At 43.4% G+C, this 23790-nt stretch overlaps 1 protein-coding gene, 1 long non-coding RNA gene and 1 pseudogene across 4 annotated transcripts in view; 2 read left to right on the top strand and 1 right to left on the bottom strand.

The window, feature by feature from the left end:
• Nucleotides 1–23790, bottom strand: part of LOC100602238 (schwannomin-interacting protein 1) — a 592588-nt gene that overhangs the window by 123730 nt on the left and 445068 nt on the right. The window contains exons 1-2 of one of the 3 annotated variants that reach the window (XM_030822764.1): nucleotides 4718–4743; nucleotides 3583–4284 (exon numbers count right to left, since the gene is read on the bottom strand). In XM_030822764.1, the coding sequence (XP_030678624.1) occupies nucleotides 3583–4266 (684 nt within the window). In that variant the 5' untranslated portion in view covers nucleotides 4267–4284; nucleotides 4718–4743. Of the gene's footprint in view, nucleotides 1–3582; nucleotides 4285–4504; nucleotides 4744–23790 lie in introns of those variants that run through there. The other 2 variants (XM_030822763.1, XM_030822762.1) reach the window with 2 other exon arrangements.
• Nucleotides 101–3339, top strand: LOC115837283. The gene is made up of 3 exons (XR_004032339.1): nucleotides 101–139; nucleotides 214–409; nucleotides 2978–3339. It is a non-coding gene; the product is annotated as an uncharacterized LOC115837283 (long non-coding RNA).
• LOC105740481 overlaps nucleotides 4355–23790 on the top strand; it is a 40186-nt pseudogene continuing 20750 nt past the window's right edge.

Here is a 23790-nt window from a genome sequence, read left to right as displayed (position 1 = left end):
CACTAGAGTGTTTCCATCAGGACTCCTCAGGCCCTTTCAAGCTCTGACACCAAAGATAGTTCCTGACAGCATCCAAGCTCATCACCCTCCACAGATACCAAGAGAGAGATTAGTTTTCTAAACCCATCACAAAGTGAAAGTCAGTGCTAGGTTTTAAATCCCACCTAAACATTATAAGTTTTTAAATTCGCCTCTCAATCTTCCTTGAATTAGGGATAACTGATTGTCATCCCATTTTTGAGACCTCAGTCATCCTTCTGCATGCATCACCACAACTGAGAGGAAGGAAAAAGCACTGGATGTGGAGTGAGGAGACATGGATTCTGTTACTACCCTGCTCTGCAGAACCCAACAGTATGTCATTGAAACAAAACAATACAAAACCCTGTCTGCAAAAGAAGACTCATAAGTAAGGGGGTTTTGATGATTTCCCAGTTTACTTATGTCCTTAATTCTAAGGAAGTGCAATAAGGGACTTGTCAATAGGAAACCCTGTTAAGTTTCAGGGAGGTGGGAGCTCCTTCCTTTCTTTTTACTTCAAATTATTTTAAGCATTAAAAAAACGGGGTGGGGGGGAACTAGTCTGGTGTCAGAAGAAAGAACAAAACCCTGTTCATAAGTTTCTCACTGTGTCTGAGGCAAATCACTTAACCTCTCTGGGCTTCAATTTTCTCAACTGTAAAATGGGAGTTGGATTAGATGTGGGTTGTGTTGTTATTATAAAGATTCATTCATTCATTCATTCAATATTTGAGAACCTACTCCATCCAAGGCATGTTCCAGGCAATAGGTTATAGAGTTAAAAAACAGGCAAGAACCTTGCACTCCCGCCTACATTTCAGAGGGACCAAAAATAGAGAACTAAATAAGATAATGTCAGATAGTGACAAACACGAAGAAAACAATACACGAGGAGAGCTTGAGTTGGGGTGGATTGCTGTTACTTTACTTTAGTAAGGGTGGTGGGGGACAGCTTCTCTGAGCTGGTAAGAGTTGAGCTGAGTCTGGAATGATGAGAAGGAACCAGACACTTGCTTCCAAGCAGAGGTAACAGAAGGGCAAAAGCCCTGAAGTAGGAATAGGCTTACTTGGTGAAGAGAAGCTATCCCCTTTTCACTGTATACCCCATTCGAGTGGTGTGTATTAATGCCACTTAAATATATTCATACAAGACATTTTAAAGAGGAGTAAAATATCATTGGATTTGAACAGTTCCTTCAAGGCAGGCTTTCTCTTCCACATGGCTCCTTTGTTCTTCTCCAGTTTCTGTCCTCATGGTCATAAATTCCCTTACTTACTCCAGGCAGCACTAAACAGGATTTAAATCAGTGCTTTTCAATCTTTTATAACAGCGACCCATAGTGAGAAGTAAACTTTATGTTGCAACCCACCATACATATAAAACTAAAGTTTTAAAAATTACCAACTTTACTATGACTCCCTGCAACACACTATCATACATTCTGTTTTATTTCATTTTTTTAAATGCTAAGGTGATTTCATGGGAAACTTACTGTTTGAAAAACAGTATTCTAAACCAACATTGACTAGTAATTTTGTTCAAACACAAACCAAAACATGAAAAAATCCAGCATTAACCTCAAATGCCACCTCCTTCTCCCTTTTTTCTGTATACATCTTTGCTTTGACACAATGAAATCTAAATTTCTCTGTGTAACTTGTAGAGGAAATGACCAGAAGGGGCATTTCCAGGAAAGCTGGAAGTGAAGGAAAGAAACCCAAATATGCAAATATGCAAACTGTTCACTAGGTGAGGATACACCATTGGTTTCAAAGACTGCCCAAGAAGGAAAGATTCATAGTCTTCACAATAACCAGAAGATGTGTTGGGGGTGGGGGTATGAGGTGGTGCTAGGTAAGCCATCAAATTTTAAGTTCCTGGAGGGAAGGCAGTCTGTATCCCTACCTTCCCTCACCAGAATTTCAGCCCCATGTGGACTGATGTGCAACTACAGCACTCAGAACCATCCCTGGCACACAACACATACATGGGTGCTCAAAAACAATTTGTTCCACAACTTTTGAATAATGGAGCTCATTGTCACCATCAAACCCTAACTTTGCATGTATACCCAAGTACTAAATTTTCCTGGAATGTATAAATGTCATACAATAGTAAACTAACTTCCTGCTTATTTCCCAGTCATTGTTAAGCCCAGGTATTAATGAAGTATTTTTCTCAAGCACAAAGTGGGAAAAGGATATTTTCTACTGCAAGGTATAAGAGATAGTATTGACTGTAATGGAAAGATTCCGCGTCTGTTAATGGCCATGGTAAACTCCTAAACAGCTGGGATTAAAATGAGTATGTTAATTTATTAAGTAGTTTCCCAAGGGAAACTAACCAGCAGGCTCTGTCAGCCAAGGGCGCTCTCTGATAGAACCTTGGCAATTTCTCTGTGAAACACAGTTACCATCCTCACCCCTGAAGTCAGAGTGCATGCACCCAATTTTCAGGAGCCCCAGGGTCCTGGTGTCGCAAAAATTACACCCGCAAGGCAAGCATTTTCCCACCTGCCACACAGCTGCCACAAACAGAAAGCAGCTCCTTTCAACTATGCCCTTCAGCCCTAATTAGGGTCATCATTAATGATTTCAAATTACAACTGTTGCTTTATCTCAAAACAGAGCTAAACAGGGGAGCTACATTCATGGTGGTTTTCTTTTAAGTCATTTATCTGCTCTTCTCTCAGGGGCAAAAAAGATGTTGAGACAAGTGTGAACCTGCCAGAGCTTCTCATTATAGATGCAGCCCTCCTCTCCTCCCTCCCTCTTTTCCACTCCAGCACCCCTCCCTGTCTGGCTTTCCTGAATTGAGGCAGTAGCCTCCGGTAAGAAACTGTAAGTGGCTCCGTTATCAAAACAAGGAGGGATTCACAGCAGAGGGAGTGAGTCAGGCGACCCAGGGAAGAAGCCCTCCCTTCTCCTGACAGGTCCATTTACCCGGTTCCCCCAGGTCAACAATAACTCGGGTTTCATAAAGGAAGAAAGTCTTAGAGGAGGAAAATCAACCCATTCAAATACAGGAGCATCTGCTTAACGCAAGACGGAACGAACCCCGCTGCCAGACCGGTGGTGTGGGCAGGCGAATGTGTGCGTGTGCATAGGAACAAGCCTATATATGGATGAGACATTAGTAGCAACGAGAGGAGAGCCACCACGATTGACAAAGCCACAACTATTACGATTTGAAATATCCCCCGCAGGCACTGACTTTTGGTGCCAGAATCTCCCCGGATTTATTTTCAGGCAAGTGACTCACAACCTGGTCTCCATAAGTAATTCCATTAAAATGAGTCGCCGGTTCCACTAACCCGAGTTTCCGCTGCCCTCTGGCTGCTCCTCCTTCCTCTCCGCCCATCCTGCAAACCCAGACAGCTCACAGACGGAGCAACCTTATCCCCAGGGGAGCAGACGGCAGGCTATCCGGCCTGGCCCCCACCCTCGAGGAAGAATGAATGGGGCTGCGGGCGGGCGGGAGCGCAGGGAGGGGGCGTGCGGGCTGTGCGCGGGGTGTGTACGCGTGTGTGCGCGCGTGGGCACGCACCCCGGCCAACTTACGGAGGTGGAGTTGGTCCTCGCCTGGCCCTGGTTCCGTACCTCCTGCTCCCGGAACTGCAGCCCGGCCAGATGCTTCTCCAGCGCCTCCCAATCCATAGGTGGCACCGGGGGCTCTTCAGGGACGCAAGTCCCGCCGTCGGGGGGCTGAAGGCAGAGCCCCCCAGCCGCCGGGCCGCGGCCACTGCGCCGGCCCCCAGCCGGCTGGGGCTTTTGGATCGCCCGGCGGGGGCCCCGGGAACTGCTCGGCCGGCCAGCCACCACCACGTTGCCATTGTGCCTGAAGTCCTGGGGGTCGTGCTGGTGGAGGTTGCCGTTGGGCACCGGGGGCGGCATGGCGGTGGTGGCGCTCCTGCCCTCGCCGCCGCCGCCGCCGCTGCGGGTCCTGGCGCTTACGTCCCCCGGTTCCCGGGCAGGACAGCGGCCATCCCGGTACCCTCGCTGGTAGCGCTCGTCCTCCTCTTCCTCCTCCTCCCCGTCCTCCTCCGGCGCCCACTCATCAATCACCTTCTTCTGGTAGACCGGGAAGGGCTCCTCATAGTCCTCCAGAGCAGACACCAAGTCCAGGCTGCCCCCCGGCGACGATGAAGATTTGCACTCGGAGCAAGGGGTCACTTTCGTGGAGTTGGACTGTGAACTGGCGCGGCTGCTGCTGCTGCTGCTGCCGGCGTCACTGCCTAGATCCATCCCATCCTCTCGGTAATCCTAGGGGGAGGAGGTAGAGAGAGTGAGCAGCTGGGCCGAGCCTGCTCCAGCCTCCCGCCGCCCGCCGCAAATGCCCCGGCTCAGTGCCCCGCACCCTGCGCCCACTGGGTCAAAGGTGCATCCCCCAAGAAGGCCTGGGGGCGGGAGCCAGCACCAGCCTGAAGCTTCCCTCCTGCCCGCCTTTCCTCTCACACAACCAGACTTCCTGCCGGTAACTAACCCTCAAATTAGCAAAGGGGTGCCCAGCCACCAGCGCGCACACTTTTCAAACGAGGGACCCCGCGGCGCGCGCAGACTTTGTATTAACCATTTTGCGCCGGGCGCGCCCCTTTACCCCGCCCCAAGGATTCTCCGAGAACCAGACTTTCCCAGGAAATTATAATTCCCTGGAGGCGGGAACTGAGAAGGTGGTGGGCGGCTACTAATTTCGCACCTCGCCCTAGGCGCTGAGACCACCCCCCGCCCCGGCCCAGCCCCGCCCCGCCCCTTCCCCGCCCGCGGCTGGGAGCCCGGGTCCGCGCGCGAGCTGAGCTTTACTTTCTAAGGAACCGCAGACAGTCGGAGGTCTCACTCCCGCCTCCGCGTTTCCCTGGCCGGCCCCTCCTCCCACCTGCCGGAAGGCTTGGGGTGGGGGGCGCTCTCGGCCCGCGCCGGGCAGGGTGGTCCCCCGCCTCCCCAAAAGGTGTGCCTGGCCGGGGCGCGGCGGCAAGTCGCTGCAGGCGCCGTCACCGCCCTAGGGGAGGGAGGACGCGCCCTCCTGGCGGTGGAGCCGGTCCCGCCACCGAGCATGCCCAGAGGCTGCCGGGCGCGGCGCAGTCCGCAGTCCCGGTTTTCGCGGCAGCAGGCTGGAGCAGGAGGCAGGCTGGGATGGGGTTGGAGGGGCCCAGGATAGGCCCAAAAGAAGGGGGCACTGGGCGTTAGGGACGCAGGTCCAGCCAGTTAGCAAGGGCGGCGCGCTGGGGAGAGTGGTGTATTTTCACGCCGACGCCCGTATTTTCTTAGCGTGCCTCAAGCAGTCTCTGCGTGACTCGTTACCCCGCCGAAGCCACCCGGCACCCCAAAGCACGAGCCTGGCGCCTTCTATTCCACGCGGAAGTGCCCGAGTGACCCTGTGAAGGACCTCCCTCCCCTCACACACGCACATACACAAGCCCATGTGGGAGCCCGAGTGACGTGTGCTCGGTGGTCATGCACCATCATTTCCCTTCCACCTTCCTCATCGCCGCTTCCTCTCCCTCCACCGCGCAGCTCCAGCCGCCCTGCCGCCGCCGCATCCCCTTCCAAGTTCAGGCTGTGGGTGGAACCTGTTGCTTTAGCTCACGTTTCCTTTCCTCTCCGGGCTGCACGCTGAGGATGACCTCAGCGAGGTGTGTGTATGGGGAATGGAGGGTAAGTGCGAGAAAGGACTCCTGTCTGGCAAGGAGACAGGGGAAGCGGGTGGGGGCGAATGTTCTAAAGGGTTGGGCGAGCCACCAGAGACTCTTTCCGCCACCTCCAATCAAGGGGATCTTGAAGGAGGGGAAGAGGGTGCCCCTGGCACATCCGCTGCCTTTGCTTCCTTACATATTTCAGGTACCTGAGTCAAACCTATGCTGGCGTTTTCAAAAACGTACGGGCTGCCTGAGTCTGGCAGCTAATCTCCTTTGGAAGAAGGTTCTATTAAATGAAAAATACCAACACTTGGAAAAACAGATGCATCACAGAGCGCCTACTAAGGATTTCCTGTGAACCAACCATTCTGACCTGTAAGAACTGGGAAACTAGGAAAGGCCCTTTTCTCTGTGGTGATTGTGAAAAATACTACTTAATTTTATAACAAATTGGAGAGAACCAATTTTTCTGAACTTCTAGATTTGGGCCTATTGCTAATTATTCCCAATGAATTCTAGCCTGGACCAAATGAATTCCCTGGTGTGGCACAGTCCAGATGGAAGAACAGGGGAATGCATGGGATTCCTAAGTAGGGAGTGGCTGCCACCCTGAGGATTCTTCTAAGCCCTAGTGGGATGTGGTGCTGAGATCCTTTTTGAAGTGATTTCTGTGGGGCACGACTCTCCTGTCCTAGGTAGACCTGAGCCAGGGAAGAAAATCTAACCTTTCAACTCCTCTGGAAGCAGCAATCTTAGGAATAACTGGAAAAGGGGCCTTCTGGTCTGGCCAGCTCTTTTGTAAAACAGTACTGATGATTATTTAAATTGTCTTTTATGGTAACATCTGTAAACAGCCTGTCTTGTGCTCCAAATATGGTTTGACTTTGAGATTGCCGTGGAGCCCTGCCTGCCACTCCAGCGGGGTGGAGGTGGCCCTGTGAGTAGGAAGATGTAAGTAGGAAACATTTGGTGTGCTGGGAATTAGATAGCTGTTTTCCAGTTCACCATATGACCTGGCATGGCTTAGATCACAAAAAGCTCCCTGCTCTGTGGCAGGACACAGGTAGACAGATAAGTACTGATCACCTGGGGTGATGAGAGAGAGTTGTGGTTTCATTCCAAGTTTTGAACATTAGGACCTCCTCGGCCACCCACCCAGACTCCCTCTGAGCTCTGGGCTCATCCCCCTGTTGCCCAGATGGTCCATGTTCAGGGAATGCAAAATAAGGCCTAAGAAAAATGTTTGGCAAAGTAAGTCTAGTGCCAAAAATGCATGGCATTTCAAAGCCAAATATAAACATCTTTGAATTACCTGTACTTTTAAATTATTTTCCTACCAGATAATTTCTGGATCAGATGGGAAAGTACCAGGTTTCCCTTCTTTTCTCTTCATGCAAGGTGCCTGACTAGCCCAGTTTCCTTTCTGTTTCCAGCCTTCCATCTCCTGCCAGGAACCCTCCCACTTTGGAACAGGAAGCCCTGCCAACTCCTAGGCCCAGCAACAGCCTGCAGATATGTCCAGCAGGATAGGGAGATGATTTGCAAAGTGATTGAAAGATTCTGTCTTCCTGTTTACAGGAACATTTTTTCAAGTTAGGAGCTTGGAGCTTTCACACTTAGATTTGTCTCTTGAAATCGTTGTAAATTAGACATCAGAGGTGTGGGATAAGCACCTTCGTGCTCTGGCTCTAGCACCTTTCCCCATCAATCAACAAGTCCTGTCAATTCTACATAAGTACAAGGTCCCTCTCAAATACACACTGCCCCCACCCCAGTCTAGGCCGCTGTGTCCTGAAATTGCTAAATAGTTTCCCAACTGATACCTGCCTATTCTCTTCATGCAGCCAGAGTGGCCTTACTAAAATGCAAATCTGAACAAGTTTCTCCCTTGCTTCATTAACTACTCCCCTACCCACCCAGGTCTGCTCACTGCTCTTAAACGAACTATTTCTCCTCCTCCACCCCACTTCTTTTGGTAAATTTTTACTCATCCTTCAAGTCTCAGCTTAAATGCTACTTCCTCAGGGAAGGCTTGCCTGATTCTCTGTACCTGCCCTTACTGGGTCAGGTGACATTCGCATGTGCCCATGACACTCACTGCATTTATCTTATGCACTGTATTGAGGTTGCTGTTTAATTGCTAATCTTCTCTACTAGACTCATAAGAAATACTTTTATATCAAGACATAGGCCAAACATTCATATAAAAATATATGCAAGGGAAAGAAAGTTTCATAAAACTCTTATTTTGTAAAATCATATTCGAATTCATGTAAAACTAAATCTGGTCACACCTTACTGCATTGACTTCCCAACCCTTAGATGGGTCAGGGCTTCTAGTGTGAAAAAAATACTCTAAATTCCATGAAGTGGGGGACAATTTCCCTCATTCACGGTAATTGGAATGGAATAGGAGCTTAATAGGTATTTGTTGCTGGAATTATTAATGATAATATCTAATTCATATAATCCTCAAAGATCCTATGAAGAAACTACTATTATCCCCACTTACAGATGAAGAGGCTGAAGACTGAGGTTAAGTAACTTGCTGAGTGTCAAAAAGCTGGTAAGGTAGATGGCAGAGCCAGGATTTGAACCTGAGTAGTTTGCATTCAGAATTCTTGTCCTAGTCACTCAGCTCAGTATCCTTTGGTCAAGGTGCATATGAATGAATTTACCCAGCAAAAATGTCAGAAAGGGTCTCCTTGCAGCTACTTCAAATAGATCTCAGTCTGCCCTGCAGAGGCTCCTTGGGCAGTATTTATGTCTGTGCAGTGAAGAAGGCATCTGGCAAGAACAGCTGTTCCCCTTTGCTCACACGTGCTCAACCTGCTTAACCACCAAGTCTAGCAATATTTAGCAAGTAGGGAGATGTAACTGTATAAAGGAAGAGTATAGATACTTCCAAAAATGCAATCTCACATTGTTATGAACTATGTGCTGTATATCCCCCCACACCCCCCCCCAGCCCCCAAAAAACAAATCCTTTAAAAAGAAAGCCACCATTAGATTGGGGTATTTATTTTGTCATCAATAGGAAACTGTCTAGATTAATACTCAAAGATAGGGGTAAGAAGATTGTGTTCCTCAGGGGTCAGTGCTATTTATAGGATTTTAATCTGTAAAGGCAACATTTGAGAAAGGACGTGATTGAAATATTTGAATCAAAGAGTATGAATAGACAGGAAAATATTTATTTGCAGAATTTCCAAACTAATTCTTATATTATTAGCCCCGATGCTGAACCTTAAGTTGTGGCATTTAGAGTAATAAAGAAATGGCTGGCAAAGGGTTTGTATTTCATCTTTATTACATGAATTACATGCAGGTCACATGCAATACACAGATGTTCTCCTATTTCATCACCTGAATATAACTACATGGAGATATTTAACAGCCCTGTGGGGTAAAGTGTCCTGGATACAGAACATCTGGGGTTTGTTTCTGGCCCTATCTCTAACCAACTTTACGACCACAGATTCCTCATGAAGGAGCCCAGACACATGATCACAGTGTTTGGCAAATAGTAACAATTAATTAAATGAATAAATAATGAGTGAACTAAAAAGCTACTTCCAGCTTGAAGACTATGGATTTCATTCTAGAAACAATGAGAAATACAGTATAAAAATGTCTCCGAATCTTTTCATCACCTTCCTTGTTGGGTGATATAAAGTTGGTTCCTCCACTAATTAAAAATCAAGATCTATCTCTATTAGACAGGTTGGCCTTCTTGGGTGCATGGTAGCTCTCTTTTATTTCTGTAGAGCCAATGGGTTAATCTTAACTTACAAGTCTGTATGTGTAGATACTTTGGAGATGGATTCTATGTACACCTAAAATTATTTTCTTCTCGCTTTCACTTACAGAGCTATATTTTAATTAAAATATTTCCTTTAAAAAATTAACATATTAAATGTTTTTATTTTCTAGCAAACCACGAGATTATATTTGTTTTCTACATTTTCCTCAATTAAAAAAAGAAATGGCAAAATATAGGCAAAATGGCACTTAAAAGATATATCCAACAACCTGTTTTCCAAACTTGAAACCAAGACACCTGGCTTGACAAACACTACAGTGCTTACAGAAAGTAGGTGAATGTGTGTTTGAAATGAAGATTATCCTGAACGATCCGTAGACATTGGCAAATGAAGCAACCCTAGCTGCAGCAGAGGGATGGTGTCTTTATCAGAGAAAAGTCACGCAGAGGGTGTCAGGCAGGACCTCAGCATGTGTCTGCACAGATTGTGCCCTGTGTATTGCCAGGATTGTGAACTATACAACAGGTCTCTGCCAGGAGGGACCATTTGGCACCATTCACATAGATGGCAATGTGAATGGTGCCCTCTGGAGTTGTGCAGTGCACAATCTGCACAACAGTACACAGAATCTCTGCAAGAATTCCATTGGTAGGAAATGTGCTCTCTTGACAAGATTGGAAGAGGCAGCCTGCTGTTCTTTTTTAAATAAAGTCATTCCTCAGATTAGATAGCAATGACAAAAATTCAACTAAATTCTTGTTTTTTCTTTTTCCAGAAGTTTTCTGCCACTATATTCTACTTTCCTTAAGTTCCTAGCAATTCTTAAAAATGCAAGTCTGGGCCAGGCGCGGTGGCTCACACCTGTAATCCCAGCACTATGGGAGGCCGAGGTGGGCAGATCACGAGGTCAGGAGTTTGAGACCAGCCTGGCCAACATAGTGAAACACTGCCTCTACTAAAAATACAAAAATTAGCCAGGCGTGGTGGTGGGCACCTATAATCCCAGCTACTTGGGAGGCTGAGGCAGGAGAATCGCTTGAACCCGGGAGGTGGAGTTTGCAGTGAGCTGAGATTGCACCACTGCACTCCAGCCTGGGCGACAGAGCAAGACTCTGTCTTGGAAAAAAAAAATGTAAGTCTGTAACTCTGAACTTACTTTTTCAGCTTCATTGAAGAGAATAAATTGAACAAAAGGGCATTTAGAAAAAGCTGGGGAAGTTTGTAGACAACGGCAAAGGTCAGGGAAGCATTGTAAGTCATAGGCATGGAAGCCCATGTATACATGACTCTAATATAAGATGAAATGTCTCCAAAACTGCATGCCTTCTACTTTAAAATGTTTAGCTTATCAAAGAGGAACATTTTCACAAGATACTCTAGGAAGTTAAAACTCTGTTTTGGTCATGTCTTGACATAATTCTGAAAACCTTTTAACATCAGAAAATAGCTACTGGCATTGTCAGTGCTACACAGCAGCAGGCATGGTGGTAGCTTGGTGGGACAGGAGAGAACTCTTCAGGATACTTGGCTCTGCCTCTGACTAGCTCTGTGTTTATGAGCAAGACCATCCCTGCAGCTAGCTTCCTGGGCCACTGGCTTCCTAATGAAAGCAGAGTTGTATGAAATTGTCTGAGCCTTAGAAACTGCCAGAATTTCATCGGCTGTAACTTAGGTGCCTCCAGGGCCAGGCAGGTGAGGTAAATGAGTGAAGGGGGCACCAGGGGTTACAGGGGTTCCAGGTCTGAGTCATTAAGTCACTAAACCACACAGCGCAAAGGTATCTGATATGGTTTAGCTCTGTGTCCCCACCCAAGTCTCATCTTGTAGCTCCCATAAGTCTCAGGTGTTATGGGAGGGACCCAGTGGGAGGTGATTGAATCTTGGGGGCAGGTCTTTCCCGTACTGTTCTCATGATAGTGAATGGTTCTCACAAGATCTGATGGTTTCAAAAACAGGAGTTTCTCTGCACAAGCTCTCTTTTTGCCTGCTGCCATTCCCATAAGATGTGACTTGCTCCTCCTTCCCTGCTGCCATGATTGCGAGGTATCCCCAGCCATGTGGAACTGTAAGTCCAATAAATTTCCTTTCCTTTTTTTTTTTTGAGAGGGAGTCTCGCTCTGTCGCCCAGGCTGGAGTCCAGTGGTGTGATGTCGGCTTACTGCAAGCTCCGCCTCCCAGGTTCTTGCGATTCTCCTGCCTCAGCCTCCCGAGTAGCTGGGACTACAGGCGCCTGCTGCCACGCCTGGCTACTTTTTTGTATTTTTAGTAGAGATGGGGTTTCACCGTGTTAGCCAGGATGGTCTCGATCTCCTGACCTTGTGATCTGCCCGCCTTGGCTTCCCAAAGTGCTGGGATTACAGGCGTGAGCCACCGTGCCCGGCCAGCCTCTTTCTTTTGTAAATTGCCCATCTCTGGTATGTCTTTGTCAGCAGTGTGAAAACGGACTAATACAGCATCCAAATTAAACATCGGAATAAAAAGCAGGTTTCATCCTCAATTCATCCCTAGATCACCACTTGGACCTCAGCTCTTAGCTCCAGATTTCCAGAGTTCCAAGTCTATGTGAACATGAAAGAGTCAGGGAGACTGTACATCTTGGCTTGGGCAGGATGGTCCTGCTTTATATTTGTTGTCCTGGCATAATTATTAATGGCACCCTCTTTCACTCTCAAAAGTGTCCTAGTTTACATGAGAAGTCGTACAGCCATCCAAAGTAAGGGGGAATCAGCAGTGACTAAACACAAACTTTTATGAGCAAGTACATTTATTCAAATTTGTGCAAGCCTTCAGATGAAGCTAAGTAGATTTGGCATTGTTTTGTAAGTATAAAGATAATTAAATAAATTTCCAAAATATCCCAACAGAATAGTTCAATAAAAGCAGTATGTCATGAATTTTAAAATCATAGACAATATAGGAAAGGCTATCAGTATGTGAAAAATGTTGAAATTCACTAATAATCAAGAAAAATTTCAATAACAATGAGGTAACCTTTTGCCTACCAGAGTATTTAAAAATTATTTAAAACTCTAATACCGGGCGTCAGGATAGGTGTGATCAAAGGAACTCTCATATACTGCTGATAGGTTTATAAATTGACTAATACAAACTTTCTGGAATGATATTTGATAACATGTTTTAAACGTCTTTATGAAGTTTATATCCCATAACCTGTTATTAATTCAACACATACTTATCGAACACCTACTACGTGTCAAGCATTGAGGGATAAGGTGGTAAGAGAGACAAATGCTATTTTCTCCAAGTGGGATTTCAGTCTAGTGGAGGAACAGACATACCAGGGAAAAAATACACAACAATTTAAATTACAGTTTGCAATAAGTACCCAAAAAGTAGACTCAAATGATGCTAAGAGAGCATGTGGTTAGTGCATGCCTTGGGGGAGGTATCAGGAAATGGGTTGAGCAGCTGAAGAGGGAGGGAAAGGTGAATAAAGTCTTGAATAAAGGCTTGAATAAAGGTTTTGAGGATGGAAGAAACTTAACACATAGGAGTAACAGGAAGGAATCACTAAGCTGGAGTAAGAAACAAGTGGTAAGCTGATGGTGGAGAGTGAGGAGGGGTTGCAGCTAAGATCTGTATCCTAACAGCCACTCAAGGATTGTGAAAGCAGATTGGTATTTTTGAAACTCTCTGCATGGTGGAGAACTGAGAAATGAATAGGTCAGGACAAGGCTGGGTGCAGAGACTAATTAGGAAATACCTACAGCAGTCCAGGAAGGAGATGATGGTGGATTCAATGAAGATTGGGAAGACAGAGAGAAATAGAAATACTAAAGATATTTAGGAAGTAGAATCAACAGGATCTAGTGACTAAATAGATGGGGGTGGTGAGGGAGAGAAATGTCACTGATGGGTTCCAATTTTGTATCATAAGCAACTTGGTGGAAAGATGGTGTCACTTTACTGAAATGGGCAGTAGGAGGAGGAGGTTTTGGTAGGGGAGAAAAAACAGGGAAGATAGTGAATCCTTTTTGGACATTCTATATCTAAGATGTTATAAGACATACAAGTGGAGATGACAAGTAGATATTTAGCTATGTAAGTTTGGAGCTTAGCAGAGAGACCTGGGGCTGAAGATATAAAGATGGGAATCATAGCATATGGATGGTATTTCAAAGCTTGGTTTTGGGTGACATGATCTTGAGACAAATATGGAGTGAGAAAAGAAGGCCAAGTTTCTACTCCTAACGGACTCTAGCACTTATAGAACTAGGAGAAGAAGCATGAGTTTGTAAGGAAGATGGGGAGCAGAAGCGGGGAAGGGCCAATAGTTACTCTTCTAATAATCTAGCTTAGGGACACAGAAATGAGGATCTAGATTTACGCACGAAGAAGCTCATTGTGGCATTTACAGTAGTGAAAAATTAGCTTCAACCTCAAATATCAAAAAATAGATGTTTACATACATTGTGACACATTAAGTCTGGGGAATAAATGCAGTCAAATAAGATGCTTTTGAAAATTATAACATTAAGTGAAATGATATGGTTTGGATCTGCATCCCTACCAAATCTCATGTTGAATTATAGTCTCCAGCTTTGGAGGTGAGGCCTGCTGAGAGGTGGTTGGATCATGGGGGTAGATATCTCAGGAATGGATTAGCACCATCCCCTTGGTGCTCTTCTCGTAATAGTGAGTTCTCGAGAGAGCTGGTTGTTTAAAAGTGTGCAGCACTTCCCCCCACCCTGCTCTTTCTTGCTCCTGCTTCCACCATGCAAGACACCTCACTCCCACTTTACCTTCTGTCATAAGTAAAAGCTCCCTGAAGCCTCCCCAGAAGCAGATGCTGTCATGCTTCCTGTATAGCCTGTAGAACCGTGAGCCAATTAAACCTCTTTTCTTATAAATTACCCTGTCTCAGGTATTTCTTTATAGCAATACAAGAACAGACTAATACAGTGAATAAAAGAGGGCATAATATTATACATACAACATGATCACATTAAAAAAATTAAATGGTTATATGCCTAGAAAAAAAAATGTAGTGGAATGTTAACAGAAGTTAACTATGGATGGTAAGATTGCAAATGATTTCTTACCTTTGTATCTATTTGTATTTTTTAGTTTCTTTGCAATAATCACAAGATTGGTGGTGTTTTAGTCTGGTCTTGCACTGCTATAAAGAAAAGAGGTTTATTTGGCTCACAGTTCTGTAGGTTGTACAGAAGGGGAGGCCTCAGGAAACTTACAATCGTGACAGAAGGTGAAGGGAAAACAGGCACATTTTACATGGCCAAAGCAGGAGGAAGAAATAGAGCTGGGCCTGGGTTGTGGGTGGGTGGGGGAGGGTGCTACACACTTTTGAATAACCAGATCTTGTGACAGCTCACTCACTGTCACGAGAATAGCCCTGAGGGGATGATGCTAAACCACGCATGAAGTATCTATGAAGTATCCACCCCTATGATTCAATCACCTCCCACTAGGGCTCACCTCCAACATTGTGGATTACAATTCAACATGAGATTTGAGGCTGGGCACGGTGTCTCACACCTGTAATCCCAGCACTTTTGGGAGGCCAAGGCAGGCAGATCACGAGGTCAGGAGATTGAGACCATCCTGGCTAACACTGTGAAACCCCATCTCTACTAAAAAAATTAGCTGGGCATGGTGGCGGGCACCTGTAGTCCCAGCTACTCTGGAGGCTGAGGCAGGAGAATGGTGTGAACCTGGGAGGCGGAGCTTGCAGTGAGCCGAGATCCTGCCACTGCACTCCAGCCTGCATGACAGGGTGAGACTCCGTCTCAAAAAAAAAAAACAGAAATAATTGTTCAGAAGAACTGGAATTAATTTCTATAAATTCTGTGATGAATCCCTTTATAAAACAATAATTTTATAGTTCCATAAATCATCCACTAATTTGAAGTTTTTGAGTATCAGATTTTCTTTCCAAATATAGACTGCATCAGCACACTATGGGGTCATAACAGACTGAAGGACGGGTTGGCAAACTTTTTCTGTAAAGGATTAGATAGTAAATATTTTTGGCTTTGTGAGTCATATGGTCTCTGTTGCATATTCTTTTTTGTTTTTTTAAAGCAACCTTTTAAAAATGTAAAAACTTGTAGCTCTCAGGCCATAAAGAGTAAATGACAGGATGGATAAGGCCCACTGGCCACAGTATGCTGACCCCTGGACTAAAGGATGAATGCACAACAATGCATACATACTTTTTAAATAAAAAGCTCACATAATATTGGAATTGTAGGTGAATCTTCGATCATTAGAGTACTAGAACCCGTTTGTGTCTATTTTCAACAGGAAGCAGACTAAACGGAAAAAGTCTAAAAGAGCAATACTTAAAAAAAAGTTTGTGTGTTTTTAATGGGAAATTGATCCCATGCAATTATGTCAAAGAATCGTTATTTTTAACCTAGAAAAGTAAAAGCTAAGGGGAATTTTTTTTTTTTTTTGGAAAATGAAGAGTCTTTTAATATTTCTTCTAAAATCTTAGGTTTTTGGTATTATGAGGGGAGTGTTGCTGTTATATACAAGAAGCTATTCAGTTGTTCATACCATAAATTTGGGAGCCATCCTTGTCTCCCTCCACCCACTGTCCCATCACCAAATGTGGTTAATGCTGGTAGTGTTCCAAGCAGATCCCTGTTCCTGGCTGCTGTATACACCCGACCCTATCCCCAGCTGCTGTGAGTGTTTAGCTGTGAAGGACGCACAGGTGTCCTTTATGGTGAAATTTATTCCTCTACTTTCATCAGGCCAAGGATAGACTATCTGATTCCACATCCTACCTGGTATTTTCTCCCTGTCTATCCTGCTTCTCTCACTTTCTCACAAGTTTGTTGCTCAATAAAGCATCAGCACCCAAATCCCTATCTCAGGCTCTGCTTGTAGGGGACCTGATGTAAGACACCAAGTCCTAATGATTCCACCTTCTAAATATATTTGGCTATACACCTACTATGTACCCACAAAAATTCAAATTGAAAAGTAAAGATATAAATTATATATATCCACATATATATATACACATATATATATTTGGCTTTTTGACCAGTGCATCTGCTTGGACAAAGGGTATTGAAGTAATCTTATAACTTTATTCTACTCTGTGAATAAACTTCTAAATTTAGCATATGATGTCAATACTTCTTATGAATATAAGGAAATAGTTTCAGTGAAGTGATGCCCCAATGATCTGATAAACAAGAACTCCCATAAGGATAAACAAAGAACTTAGAAGAGGTTTAGTTTTCAACTGATATTACTATATAGAATTATTGCTGGTATTACTAGTACTAGTGAGTGGAAACCACTGTATATCCAGTATTATCAATTTTGCTAATTGTTACTGATTATGTTTTAAAATTACGCTAATAACTAATAGCCTACAAATAATCTTCTAAGACCTTTCCACTTTATTATACTGTAATACATTCATTGATGCTTAATAGGATGTGAATATTTGCTGACTCCAAAGAATACCTTTATTAGAATATGCATATGTGTTCAATTTATCTTTTCAATTACACCTACATTAAAACCTTCAAAATTAAGTTTGCAAAAACAGGCTATGTGCAAGCTGCATAGCCTCTATGACTTGTGACCTTCTGCTCTATTGCACTCTGGTTAATGATTCACAATAACCTTCAAGAATAAGCACCGAGTAAATCAAGGGGTTCTGCATGGCTCTCCAGGAATGTTGCACACAATGCCCAGCAATCTAAAGCGCGACCTAGTGCAAGATGGGAGCTGGGAGCATGATGAACACAAATCCACAGCAATGGCCAAGGAGATGCTGTTTTCCCAATGGAAACTTCACAGCTTTCCCCATCTCCTTCTAAAATGGTTCTCTCTTCACTTTTCTAATTTTGGAAGTAGGAAATTAGCTGCTGTTGCTTCTTCTTTTTTTTTTTTTCAATTCTTTTTCGAGATGGGGGTCTCACTTTGCTCACTCTGTTGCCCAGGCTGAGTGCAGTGGCACAAGCTCAGCTCACTGCAGCCTTGACCTTCTCGGGCTCAGGTGATCCTCCCACCTCAGCTGCCCTTGTCCCCCCCACTCCCCGCTACCCCACCAGTAGCTGGGACTACAGTTGCATACATTTCCTCTTCCCTAGTAATTGAGACTACAGTAGTGCACACCACGCCTGGCTAATTTTTGTATTTTTTATATGGAGATGGGGTTTTATCATGTTGCTTAGGCTGGTCTTGAACTCCTAAGTTCAAGCAATCTGTCCACCTCAGCCTCCCAAAGTGCTAGGATTATAGGTGAGAGACACCGTACCCAGCTGCTTCTTGTACTTTCCCAGTGAAACACATTAGAACATAGAAGAATTACATAGAAGAATTACATTACACAGTAAACACATATACTGTGTTTCATCAGTTTTGAGACACACTTTAAAAAATAATTTTGATATCTCTGAAATAGGGGTGTAACTTACAATCAATGGCATCTAGCAATTGTAATTGACAACATTTCTCTTGTTCTTAGTGGCATATAAAATAATGTGCCTTACACATAAATGGCATATTAGATTTGATGAGACAAACTATAAAAATGATGTTATTAAACTTTTACAAACAAAAGGTAAAAATAGTAAACAAAAAATTGAATAAATAAAATGGACATAAAATGTATGGCTGAAGATGTTTCTTATTAGAAGGATGAAACTTTTTGATCAAAATCGTTGGATATTCTACTTGATAGCTTCAGACAAAGTTGAAGATCCACTTTAATGGGACAAATCTGTCCATTTTTATATTAACCTACATAAAAATCTGAACTTGCATGGGGATGTGGTTGGAAAGCTCAAAAGATATTTGACTACTTTATGTGTTATAATTAAGTATACACGTATGTACTCTGCAACTTGAGGAAGTGACATTTCAACATATCACTGAATAAAACACACAGATGCCTGTGGAAGTCAGTGTATGGGAGTCTCGCCCTGTTAGTGGTCCTGGCTGTCTATGCTTCTCATGCCCATGAGTACTGAACCCATGGTCATGCCCAAGAAAAGCATAGACAGCCAGGATCACTAACAGGGCTTAGAACATCTGTGAATATACTTGGGCACCTCATCCCTGCTTTATGAAGTTAGGGTAAGGTTGATTACCTTGGCCCTACCTATATTTGTCTCATCCTAAACAACAGTCTGCATGAAATCACAGGTCTTATGTGCTAAGTTTTCCCCCAAATATAAATGAATGTAAATACAAGTCTGCCAAAAGACATTTAGCTGAGTATCACTTAAAAATTACCCTCTCCCACATGCTGGGAAACATTTGTCTAGATAAAGCATTAAATAGGAAGGACTCACAGAGACAAGGAAGATTGGGTTATGTAGCTGGAGCCAGATGCATCAGGTGGGTTAAGGAGAGGAGTTAAGAGGCAAAGACTGGAGGAGCTTCCCAGGTCCAAGACTGTTGGCCCAGACTTCTAGAGAAGGCCCTTGGTAGGGAGGTGCTACCTTAAGGAGATGACATAGTATTCATTTATCCATTTCTCTGTTCATGCAGTTACTGTTTCATTCAAATATCTACTATGTGCCAGGTACTGGGTTGGATATCTGGGGAGAGAGAGCTGAAAGAGGTGGAAGATTTCATGGCCCATAAAGGAAACAAAGAATACTCATGGTTAACAGTTGGGTTTCAAAGTATTAGGGTGGGCATAGAAAAAGAGTGCTATGGAAAAGGTACTGGAGAGGTGTTTAACTCAATGTGAACAGCTCAAAGAAGATTTCCCAAAGGAATCGTACTTGGATTGGGTCTTGAGGTTTAAACAAAAGTTGCTGAAGTTCCCCAAAGGCTGAAAGACAGAAGGATATTCCAATTTTGGGGAACAGTATGGTCAAATGCTTGGAGATGTAAGAAACCATGGTCCATCTCCCGGAAGTGAAGGCAGTTTGGTATAGAATAGCTGGAGAGTGAATATTGTAGGATATAGGGAAAGAGGTTGGAAATGGTAGGAAAAGCAAGACTGGATGTGAAGGATATTAAACTGTACTTTCAACCTGAAATTGATAAAGACATCTGAAGGATTTTAAGACAGAAATGGCTGGATTATATGTGTTTTGTGTGTTGACTGACGTTGAAAAAAACTAAATTTTATATCAAAACATAACCTAAAGGCCTTAGCCAGAGTGCCAGACAGTCAGCAGTATAGATCTGCACCATTTATAAAATGATTTAGAGTCTAATCAAGGAGTAGTGGTAACTGGAAGGGAGTGAGCGTGCAGATCATTAGTGTTGTGGATGTAAAGCACTCGGTAAGCCACACATCAGGACAATGTAATCTCCCACGTGAGAACTAGAGTTTTAAAAGAAAAGAAGAGAAGAAGCAAGTGCTAAACTTCTCAATGAATGTAAAGAAATGGCTGGACCACCGATAAATGACTAGACAGTGATAGGATGAGGTAGAGAAGGATGGAGGAATTCCCCTTCTGTAAATCCTAAGGGAAGAATTCATAGGGCCAATTTTATATCTATAATTCTATATTTTTTTGCTTTTTAAAAAATAATTTTTCATTATGGAAACATTCCAAGCATTTACATAATTGTATAGTACAATGAACCCCATGTTCCTATAACCTCACTCCAGAGACTATCACCCCATGGCAATCTTATTTCACCTATTTGCTCCTCTTAACCCCACAGCGCAAGTCCCAGATATCATATCATTTTAAGACAGTGGTCTTTATTCTCCTCAGCCCTAACCTGTATCAGAATCACAGGATATGATAAACCTTGCACTGTGACTAATTAGACAAACACCAAAAATTAACAAATATAGAGGCAAAATCTACTCTCTAATAAAGAGAAATAAAAAATAAGACAACATTAACATGAATGTGAGTCATTTGGCGAAGAGGATAAAATAGAATAATTTCTAAATAATAGTGATCTACTAAACAAGGTCACTAGGAAAATCCCACAACATGAATTAAACCAATAAGGTTAGATATATGAGCAGGGAATTAAAGGAAATTCAATTTTAAAATGTGTAAACTAAAGCATCAATGAAATAAGCTATGAAATAAACTATTAGACTGCAGTGAAAAACCTGAAAGCAGAAAGAGACTTGGGCTGAGGGTGGAATGGGAAAGCAAATGAAGTGCAAGTTAGAATATGGCCTAACACATTTAAAAGAGATTCCAATTACTTCCTCCATTTGGTGATTATTACTACGCATCTGCCATAATAGGACACTGTCTGGGCTCTGGAATTTTTAGTAAACCATCTCTCCCACTTAAAGAAGAGGCAACACTCTACCTGGGAGCAGGCAGGGGCGTTTACCTGATTCTGCCTGACTCTTATCCAGATTCTTTATTAAACACCTGGCTCTTTGAGAAATGGAGGCAACTGGAAGAGGTTCAAAGAAGTGGAACAGAAGATAATTAGAGGAAGAGATTGATTTTAGCAGAAAGATCAAAGGAACCAAATGCAGGGAACTTGGCTAAGCAAGAGCTCAGGAAAAATGAGCTATTTGAGGCATGTAAACAGTGAAGTAAATAAGAAATATGGAGGTGGTGCACAGAGCATAATGAACAGGCCTGTTATAGACATACACATAGGGAAAGGCAGGCCGAGGGCAGGACAAGCTGCTCACCTGGCACAGGATTGCACAGCAGTCCCATTGAACACTTTCTTCTTTTTTTTTTTTTTTTTTTTGAGACGGAGTCTCGCTCTGTCGCCCAGGCTAGAGTGCAGTGGCGCGATCTCAGCTCACTGCAAGCTCCGCCTCCTGGATTCACGCCATTCTCCTGTCTCAGCCTCCCAAGTAGCTGGGACTACAGGCGCCCGCCACCACGCCCAGCTAATTTTTTTGTGTGTTTTTTTTTTCTTTTTAGTAGAGGTGGGGCTTCACCATGTTAGCTAGGATGGTCTCAATCTCCTGACCTCGTGATCCACCCGCCTCGGCCTCCCAAAGTGCTGGGATAACAGGCGTGAGCCAATGCGCATGGCCCCATTGAACACTTTCTGACATTCAACAGGCTTCTGTCCAATGGCTACCTTGAACACCAAGCTATTACAACGCCAGCTTCCAGAGAGGTAGGCATCATTTTTAACCTTTCAACTTTGGACAGGAAAATGTGCTAAATCAGTACTGCTTTGGCAGGCAAGATAGGCAGGGGAAAAGTATTCCTCTGAAATGTAATTTATAGATAAGTTCTAGTGCTCCTCACTCCTACAGAATTTTTTCTAGTCAGCAAAATTTTTACCTGTGAAGGCAGACAGAGAGAGAGAGAAAGAAAGAGATTGATTCTGTCTGTACTGGTTCTAATGGGTTATATTTAAAATTTTTGCCTAAGGTCTTATTGACCTCATTTTGGCAACATTTTAAAGTTCTTTAATCAGTTTCTTTCAGACACTGGGTCTTTATGTTTTATGGAGAGTTAAAATTTATCTTTTTATTTTTAAATATACATACAAAGCAAAATATAAAAACATGTAGGTGTAGTTTAAAGAATAATGTTTAAATGAATGCCTGCATTCCTCACCTCTCCACTTTAAGTCAGAATATTTTGTTTGGTACCTTTGAGGCCTTCTGGGTGTCTCACCTTGATGACATTTCCTTTTCTACCTCTTCCCTCTTAGTACTATCCTAAAATTTGCCTTAATTCCTTGCTTTTCCTTATAGTTTTACTATATGTTACAGTATATATACTGTTTAAAAATTTGGGGGGTGCTTCTTCTTTTGAGACTGTGAGTTAGGGGTTCATCTATGTTCATTTAACTAGTTATTTTTTAAATTAAACTTTTAATTTTGACATTACTGTGCATTCATATGCAGTTTTAAGAAATAATATAGAGAAAAATCCCTTGTGCCCTTTACCCAGTTTCCTACCAATGGTAACATCTTGCAAAACCACAGTAGAGTATCAAACCAGGGTACTGACATTGACACAGTCAAGATGTAAGACATTCTCTTCACAGCAAGGACCCATTATGTTGCCATTCATGGTCACACCAGTTCTCTTCTGCCCCCATTCTCTCTCTAAGTACTAATCTGTTCTCCAGCTCTTTACAACTTGATTCAAACTAATGAGTTTAAGTAGATGAGCAGGAAATAAAAGGAAATTCAATTTTAAAATGTGTAAACTCAAGTAACCATTAATCTGTTCTCTAACTCTGTAATTTTGCCATTTCAAGCATATTATATAAATGGAATCATACAGTATGTAACATTTTGGGATTATTTTCTTCACTAATTGTCATTCTCTGGAGAGTCATCCAGGTTGTTGTTAAGTATCAATAGCTCATTCCTCTTTGTTGCTGACTAGTATTCCATGGTATCGATGTACCACAGTTTGTTGTACTGTTCACCCACTCAAGAACATGGGTGTTGTTTCCGGATTTTGGCAGGCTCTTTATTTTTTAAAACATAGAGATATTCTTAATGTGTATGGATATATTTAATATCTCAATGTTCTGTTTCTAATCCAGATTCAGAAAAACCAACTAAAGTGACAAACACTAGAGCAACTACCCTTTAGGAGAAGATTAAGAATCCATTCAGCCTAGGAGAGATGAAGGCTCAGAAGGGATTGATTGAAGCCTAAAGGCAGGAGAATATTAGCTTGTTCTTCATCTCTTCCAGTTATAGCAGTTAGAAAGAAGATAGTCAGCTTTAGGAGGAATACATTTGAATTCACTAGTCCTCTAAAGAGTGTATCCAAGGCTGGGTGTGATGGCTCACACCTGTAATCCCAGAACTTTGGGAGGCCGAGGTGGGTGGATCACCTGAGGTCAGGAGTTCGAGACCAGGCTGGCCAACATGGCGAAACCCCATCTCTACTAAAAATACAAAGAAAAAAAAATAAAAAAATGAGCTAGGAGTGGTGGCAGGCACCTGTAATCCCAGCTACTTGGGAGGCTGAGGCAGGAGAATTGCTTGAACCGGGGAGGTGGAGGTTTCAGTGAGCTGAGATCGGACCATTGCACTCCAGCCTGGGTGACGGAGCAAGACTCTGTCTCAAAAAAATAAAAGAAAAAGAAAAAAAAAGAGTGTATCCAAAATGAATCAGAATAAGGTTTATTATTGCCATTAACCCCATACTTATACTGTGGTCTCATGGTTGTCCCTTCCCTCACTACCAGGACAGCATGAAGAAGAGTCCAAAGGACTTGCTTCTGTATCCAGTGGGCAGAAAAAATAAAAATAAGTGAGTTCCTAACACTTGCTACTTGAGTTGCAAACAGAGCTCAGAAGAATGGATGGACGAGCCTTATATGGCACATCATGATGATGAAGTTAGAGCCATTTGTTATTCTTTGCTTCATGGACAATATTTTGAATAAATCCCCAGGGGATACCATTGGAGATTCCACACTTTTGGGGGAAGTGTTTTCTTGTCCCAGTCCTGCGATAACTCCCAGTGGCAGCA

Source organism: Nomascus leucogenys, chromosome 11 (genome assembly GCF_006542625.1).
Source record: "Nomascus leucogenys isolate Asia chromosome 11, Asia_NLE_v1, whole genome shotgun sequence".
Lineage (NCBI taxonomy): Eukaryota > Metazoa > Chordata > Mammalia > Primates > Hylobatidae > Nomascus > Nomascus leucogenys.
The sequence above is the reverse complement of the archived record's forward strand: the minus strand, read 5'-3'. Positions and strand labels throughout refer to the sequence as shown.